This window comes from Macadamia integrifolia, chromosome 3 (assembly GCF_013358625.1).
Source record: "Macadamia integrifolia cultivar HAES 741 chromosome 3, SCU_Mint_v3, whole genome shotgun sequence".
Taxonomy (NCBI): Eukaryota; Viridiplantae; Streptophyta; class Magnoliopsida; order Proteales; family Proteaceae; genus Macadamia; species Macadamia integrifolia.
The window spans coordinates 19,237,530-19,245,767 of NC_056559.1; the positions used below are offsets into that span (position 1 = coordinate 19,237,530).

Below are 8,238 nucleotides of genomic sequence, written 5' to 3' on the forward strand. Positions count from 1 at the left end.
AAAAAAAAAAAAAAGATCTATCTTCCTTTCCTTCTGTCGCAGAAGTTCTTCTACCTATAACAATCTCTTCACTGATTACTCTCGGACGTTAGTGTTTCAAATATTTCGATATCCCTCCACCTGAGTTCACATTGTGTCACTTCTTCATCCCCTAATGGACATCACTCCGTGTCGTCTGAGGAATCACCGGTAATTCTCTCTCTCTCTCTCTCTCTCTCTCTCTCTCTCTCTCTCTCTCTCTCTCTCTCTCTCTCTCTCCCTCCTTGATTTTCTCCTCAATCCCTCCCTGATCTCTTCCTCTCCCCAATTGTTGTCCCTTTCTACCTTGGATGTCTCCTGATCGCTCCACGAATTAAGTATTAATGTTTTTTAGTGTTCAATATTATTTCTCTATAATTTTGTATTCACTTAGCGATTAACGCGATTGGATCACCAATTCAAAATTGTGATGATATCCCAATTTATACATTAATTTTATAGAATATGACTCCAAAATATACTAGATTGTTTTTATATATGTATCAATGTTGAAATAATGGGAAACATAATAAATTTTCTAAAATAACAAGAAGAATGCTATCTGATTGCATTTTTTCTAAATCAGTGTAGAAGGCAATGAAAGGTGCATAGGGCACCAATAAGGGTAGGATTTTTAAATCTTTTACTTTAGGAGCATAATTGAATTTATAAAAATATGAAAAATAAAATCCCTTGTGAAATTGTGTCCAGCTCCACCATGATCTTGCCCTTAATCAGTTGAAAGATCAACCTTTTAATTAAAAACATTTTAAATTCGGTGACACCCCACCCCATGTAGTAGTACTGATCCCAAATCCCTATCATCGATCTATCTACAGGTGCTTTCTACTTAACTTCACTATTCTTTGTGGCTGACATTTCTGCAGCTCTCAGTGCTCAGTTTCCAATATCTTGACTTCACAGAATACTTATATATGATTTAATTTCACATGTAACTTGCAGTCCCCAAATTATCTTAATGCTCAAAGAATCCCTACACTCATGGCCATATCTCATGATATCATCAATGGAAAATAGAAGTAAAATATTAAAATTCAAAGTCTATGATCATCAAGACTCCTTTTATTGATTCATCAGGATAATACATAAGAGATTATTATGACAAAGATGCTACTATTACATTGAGATAATGGTAATATAAGGTAAAAATTAAAGGAAAAACCAGTATTAATGGAGAATCTACAATTATATATGTTCCTTCTCTTAGTGGAATAAATTTCAGAATCAACCTAGCTAGTAACATGATCAGATAGGCTCTAATTGAGTTGATGGGTTCAACAACATACAAGCCTAACAAACTAACAACAACCCACTTACAACAAAGATCAATTAAGTAGAAAATATTGCCTTTATTGGTTTTGATCACCTTCCAATTTGGTATAAGCATGCTCATATGATCTCCATGTCCTATTGTATGTATGAATTCTTTTCAAGATGGATGGATGGATGGATAGGCGGGCTGCTTTTGTAAAAAAAACAAGCACGCCTCTGCCAAACATTGAACCAATTCTAAGCCTTTTGGACTTAGAATTGTACTTTGCTAGAGAAGGTCTGACCAAATTCCCAATTTGAAGAGACTATATCAGTGAAGAGAAGTGTGACTCCATCATCAGTAGTGACCTTGAAGGAGAGAGTCTGGCCATTGAGGTAGGAGTTGGATTGCCAGTTAGCCCCCCAGTTCCTCGACATCGACAACCACCCGGTTTTCGAACCTTTGATCGATGCAGCCTTGATTGCTCCACTCCCTCCCACATTGGATATCAACACTAGTTCAAAGTAGTTTTTCCCATTGATAGTGAACCTCACTCCACCATGTTTCTTACATGAGACCCTGCAACAACAACAAAAGTTAATGACCCATTTGGTAGTACTATCTATAAGCATGGAGCATTAGACCAAGCAAGTAGTAACAAACCTTTGGTAAATAACAGGGATAATCCCTCCTTTGTAGATGCCAATCTTCTCCCAAGCAACCTGAGCCATGTCAAAATGCTTCAAAGGAGGATTGCACCAGCCACCATTGTCACTGGACTCATCGTAATTCGGTGGACAATAATTGGTGGCAGTGACAGTCACCGATTTCCCCTTTATGCACCATTCTGGGTCTGACTTGTAGTCACAAATGATCTTGAAACATTGCCCACAAGAGGCACCATCATTGAACAAGGCAGAACTTAAAGCTGTGGTCCTATTCCCATAACCACTCGAGTACAAGTTACCATAACCACAAGCACCACCTGTTACATCAATCAGCAATCCACTGAGATTCAGTCTCGTGTAACAAAGAACTATAAACAATAGACATAACAAGAAAGAAAAAAACACAATGCATACCCATTGTTCCGGAGGCATCACTACCCCCATAGAAGGTGGCATGACCTTTGGTCCATCCAGAAGCGTTATACGCCGCGACTTGATTGGATTGATAGAAGAAACCCAATGAAACCAACAAGGCAAGAACGATGCTCATCTTCTCCATTGCTCTATACCTAGCTAGCTTCCAAGACAATGTAGTAATGATAAGAGATTAGCTAGGATGAGGTTTGGGATTCTGCTATCTAAACATTTAAGGGCTTATATATATATATATATTTCAAAAATGTGATGAGTTAATGAAGTACATGGAAGTTATTTGATCAATATAAATAGGGAACACTCCCTCTAATACAACAACCGCTCACATGTGACCACCGCAATTAACTCTAGAAAACACTTGGGAGTTTTTTAATATTTTTTATTAATATAATGTGTTCATCCACCATTTTTCTGCAACTCTCAGGATTTTCATGAACCTGCTCATTCAATTATTCCCACGTTCTCTTCCTCTCCCACCACACCCACATGCCATGCCCTAAGAGAAGATATATAGCTGTGAATCGGTCAAAAAACCACGCTGTGTGATTCAATTTTCTATTATTATTATTATTATTATTATTTTAATTTTCTTATCTTGTTTATTTCTATTTGAAGGAAATTACTATCCGCTTGAATGGATTGAAGATATATATGTTGCTTAAGTCATCTGATAACTCACATGTCTTCTGAAATATATACTGTTTCAACAAGTTCTGGGGTCTTTGCTGTGATGGTATATAGAATATATAAATTGGGAATAATCAGAATAATATTTCTATTTTAGACCCAGATTATTCTCCAGAACGTCTCCCGGTTCAACCTCAAACTGTCCATAGAGGAAGAACCATCTTTATACCCTTCTCTGAGTTCCTTGAATCATAACCATTTAATTTGATATTCATCAGTAGTGTTTGAAAGATGTATGTTAATTAATGTTCTCAAATAATTAGAGTTGATTCGGGTGTTTCTCCAATCAATAGTAAGCTTCAAGAAAGTCGTTTGAGGTGGTATGATCATGTTTAACAGATGTACAAGAATGCTCCAATAAGAGAGCAATCTGACTGAAATTGAAGGAACTAAAAATGCTAAGAACAAACCTAAAATGACCATAGAGGAAGTTGTGAGATATAACATGTTTTAAGTTTTTCTAAAGTTTTGACCTTGATAAATGATTGCTGATTTGAAATCTGAAATTCTGAGGTCTGATTCCACCACACATGCACTCAAGATTACAGCAAGCTAGCAAGGCTTACAATATTCAGAGGCAATAATTTCGGATGGAATTTTGTTGGATTATTATTATTATTATTATTATTATATTTTAATGAATATAAGAGTTTCTCTCTCTCCACCGCCATTAGGGGGGATCCTGACCGTTGGATTTTATATTCCCCCATATGGGATTATCAGGATGGGGTTGAGCAGAATATGATATGAATGTTGACAATTTAGGACGGGGGCGGGGGGCCCACTGAGAAGTTATTAGTTAGTTTCACAGTTTGAAACTTTGACATTTGAATGGTCCGGATTCGTTGGCAAGTGGGCAACCTCCTTAAATAGGGTATATTCTTCCCCTTCTTTGTCCAATGAGAAAGCTTGAAAGTCCTAAATTAAGCTTTGGTCCCATGTGATGGTAAGCATTTAGAAGGAATCGTGAGATAACCTATTAAGATTTTGAGTACTGTTGATACCCATATCAAGAATTTAATTTAATTTAATTTTTTTTAACATACCTATATCAAGATGACTTATATATGCATGAGTAGATGTGAAAAGTCTCCAATGATTGATGATCTAATAATGAGAGTTTCTTATAAGATCCAATTGGCGGTGGGAGATTTAAAGAATGTTAGCGGATCCGAGTATCCATATCGGTATCGGCGGTATTCAATTTTGCTATTCGATACGATATTTGGTCGATCCAAGGGCTAGGAAGAGCGGAGTTGGAGAGCGAGAGTTGTAGGGAGAAGGTGAGGGTAGGGGATGCAGAGGAAGCCATTCATCCATCTTCATGACTTTCTCTTACTTCACATTCTACCTCTACCACTTCCTTTATGTCGAGTCACAAACCCTAAAAATGGCATATGTAACATATTGTTGTGCACCAATGGATTCACTTTTAAACACATGAACCAATTGAGGATAAGACCGAGTGAGAGAACTTCCATGGATACTGAACCCATCAGATTCTTCCTATGCGCCCGTCACAAATTCGTGAGGCAATGGTATTGGTGGTTGGATCATGTGAGGTCTAACCCTAAGGGGGTAGTCGGGCAAGGGATCTTCACCTCAAGAAGTGTGTGGTTCTGAGTTCGACTCCTCTTACCTTTTTGGGGCCACTCATACGGGGGGTGTTTAGTGCTCTTCACTGCTTTCAGTGAAAGTTGAATGATTCTCATTCAACCCCAGTATGACCCAGTTCATGATGTTGTGGGGTCAGTATGAACCCATAGGAATAGTTAGGCCGAAGGCCTATGGATACCCATTGTTAGCAAGACAAAAAAAAGGGGGTCATGTGGGGTCCAACGTACTCTATGAAGAGCCAGTGCCAATGAGTTAGCAATCATTTTATCTAGTGACTTAGAGAAACCGATGGATCATTTTGGAAGAGTATGTAGTGAGTTGATGCTTTTTTTTTTTTTAGGAGAGGTATATTTAGGGCATTTTAAGTGGTGGAATAGTGTCATGTTGATGCTTGTGATGTAATATTGTATTTCTTCAAGTATTATTGTTCTTCTCTCATTCTTATTGTAATCTCAAGTTTTGGGTATAAACTTAAGAAATGAAACATTGTAATCTTCTTCTTTTTTTTTTTTTTTCTCTTTTCTGTAATTCCTTTCTCAATTGCCCTGTGGTTTTTCACTTCACTTTGAAGGGTTTTCCATATAAAAGATGTGTTAGTTTGTATTATTTTCATTTTTATTACTTTGTATTACATATACAATTTTGTGAGCGGCACATGATTTCATGAGCTGTTATATTTTTTACTCATATAAGTAGGAAGATTTTTCACCTCTTTCCCAATAACTGGTATCAAAGTTTAGTTGTTAATATTGTTTGTGGATCAAATATGAATGTTAATACTTCTTTAGAGATTATTAGTTTGTATGAAAGAAATTGATTAATATGGAAAGTCAAGATAGAAGATCTTCTCTATTCTAAAGATCTCTATTCGCAAATGGAGGGTATAAAGATGTTAGAAATTATATCCGATGATAATTGAAAGAATATGGATAGAAATGTAATCGCTTGTATCTGATAATGGTTAGATGATGTTGTGTTCCACCAAATATTAACGAAAACTAGTGCAAGTTCTTTGTGGAAGAAATTACATGATTTATATGAAAAAAAGATGATTGGCAATAAAACAATTTTTCATCATGAAACTTGTAAATTTGAAGTTTAAGGAGAAATGGTCGGTCGGAGAGCACTTGAATGAAATGTAAAGCATTGCAAATTAATAAATTATTAACTATGAAATGATGCTTAATGCATCATTGGCTATAAGCATTGTTGTTAACAACTGGGTACTCCTACTATGATACCCTACTTTTTAAACCTGGTCTAATTACACGGTTGACCTGGTTTAACCATGCAGGACCCAAACCAGAGAGGGTTAAGGCGGGTTCCTTATGGATCATGATGGCAAGGGTGACTTTGAACACAGGTTGGCCAGACAAGTCCGAGTCAGTGCCAGAGGAGACGGGTGTACCCAAGCCGTGTACATGCACATATCATGAGGCCATGTACGGGTAATGCCGGTATGTAGCCGTATCCTAAAGTGCATACGTAGAATATACCTTGTGCTGAGAGTTGAATTTCATCAAAATCCCACTTGTTGACAAATTTTCAGCTCTCAGGTGCCCACAGGCGGGCGCATCTACCCACCTGAGTGACCCACCCATGTGGTTACTAGTTGTTTTAAAAAGTATAAATAGCATTATTGTGTTTTTCATTTTCTCATTTATTACATTAAAGAGTTTGGTGAGAAGAGTAAAGAGGACAGAGAAAAGAAGGGAGAAATAGAATGGAGAAGAAGGAAGGGGAAGGAAGAGGAAGAAGAAATGGATTTAAGCTGCGCCAAGGTTTGATCTTCCCATTCCAACGTCGGAAGAGTGATCCCCAACACGACATCTATGATTGGAGGTGAGCAAAGGCTATGTTTCTTAAACTTTCACCAAACTCAAGTAAAATCCTTGATTTGGGTGGAGTTCCTTGAGGTCTTGTAAATCCCCCTTGAGATGATGAATCTAAGGTTTAATAGATGGTCTATGTGTTGATTTTGAAGGATTTGAAGAAGTGTTTACAAGATTAGAGAAGCATTGGTGATTTCTTAAGCTAAGAAGTGATTTTGGGGGTTTTAAAGAGTTCTTGAATAAAGAAGGTAAGATGGCTTTTCAATCCTTAAATCTAACGTAGATCTAGGTTAGAATCATCTTATAAGACCTTGAATGTGTGAAAAATGTGATTGAAAAAGCCCATTTGATTTTCCAAAAGTTGAAAAAAGTTTCAAGGAAGAAGGCAAGTTTTCGACCTCTCAGGTGGGTCGGGACCGATGGGCCGAACAGCCCGCCTGAGAGGGCAGGCCCTCGGTCCCCACCGGTGGGCCGACCGATGGGCTGACGGCCCGGCTGAGATGACAAGCGGATCGACCTACCTACCTGAGAGGACCGACCCTCAGTCCCCATCGGAGACTGGCGGGCCGACCCGTCCACCTTTGAAGATCGGTGGGCCATGACAGGTGGGCTATCCGACCCACCCGAGAGGCCCCCAACGTGATTTTTGTGTCCGAATGGACCCAAAACGGACGTGCGACCTTCTTTTATGATTCTAAACATGATTTAACCATCAAATCTTGTTAGTTTTGACCCCAAAGTGGTGAAATGCTAACCCCATTCACTTATGATAGGTTCACTAAAATTTACGTTTCTCGCACCGGATCTCACCCGTACCGGGCGTAAGTCTTTGTACACAACAGGTAAGTGGGGAGAGGACGTTTGCTTTTACTTTGAGGCTTGTTTGGCATCATTCAATTGTATCTAGACTAGCCATGTCATCATGTAAATTATGTGTAGCTTAGTCATCCTCATATGATTATGACATGTGTGTTGTGTTTTACTTTCTCAATGCTAAATGATCGATGTGCTTATGTGATGAATGATGGAATCACTGTGCATGATGCATTATTAGACTAGATACCGTAGTCGGCTTGGAAAAGAATGCATTGGTGGCCCGTGGAATGGGACGCGGTGGCACTATGCAATCGTACTATGTCATATAGGAGCATGCGATTTAGGATTATCATCTTCCCGTGCTACGATCCTTCCCAACAGGGGTCGAGGTGTTGGGTTATCACTTGGGGGGAAGCATTGGTCACAGGTGTCGGGTCACTGTGGCGGTTAGACATACACCCGGCTATTCATTAGGACAGTCGGCAACCTCAGTGGTATATTAAAGAGGGCCAATCGTACTGCTTTTAAATTACTGGAGTCAGCACCTTTACTTTCTGTTATTTACTTTTATGTTGAGAGCCGGTAGTTGGCATGCTTTACTTTTCTGAGTACTCACAGTGGGCCTTCTCCGACAGCCCTATGGGCATATCACGAGATGGAATTCGCGGCTCGTACCTGGAGCATACGCGCACTGTGGTTGTAGTAGCACCAAACCAAAGACTTAGTAATGTTGTTTAGGTGGATGAGATTTAAAATGAATTGCATAGCATATAGTGCATATGGATGTGATTGTTGTGTGGATTGTTGCGTGGTCCTTTTCACTTACTGAGCTAGTGAGCTCATCCCACATGTACACCCCTTTTAGATGATTTTGTAGGTCACCTGCCTAAAG

General features: G+C 38.7%; 1 protein-coding gene across 1 annotated transcript; it reads right to left on the reverse strand.

The window, feature by feature from the left end:
• Positions 1-1,154: 1,154 nt before the first annotated feature.
• LOC122074753 (expansin-A11-like) lies at positions 1,155-2,589 on the reverse strand. The gene is made up of 3 exons (XM_042639711.1): positions 2,374-2,589; positions 1,955-2,276; positions 1,155-1,870 (listed from the first exon to the last, which is right to left on the reverse strand). The coding sequence occupies exons 1-3, from the start codon at positions 2,516-2,518 to the stop codon at positions 1,564-1,566; spliced, it is 774 nt and encodes a 257-aa protein (XP_042495645.1). The 5' UTR covers positions 2,519-2,589; the 3' UTR covers positions 1,155-1,563.
• Between the last annotated feature and the right edge of the window lie 5,649 nt (positions 2,590-8,238).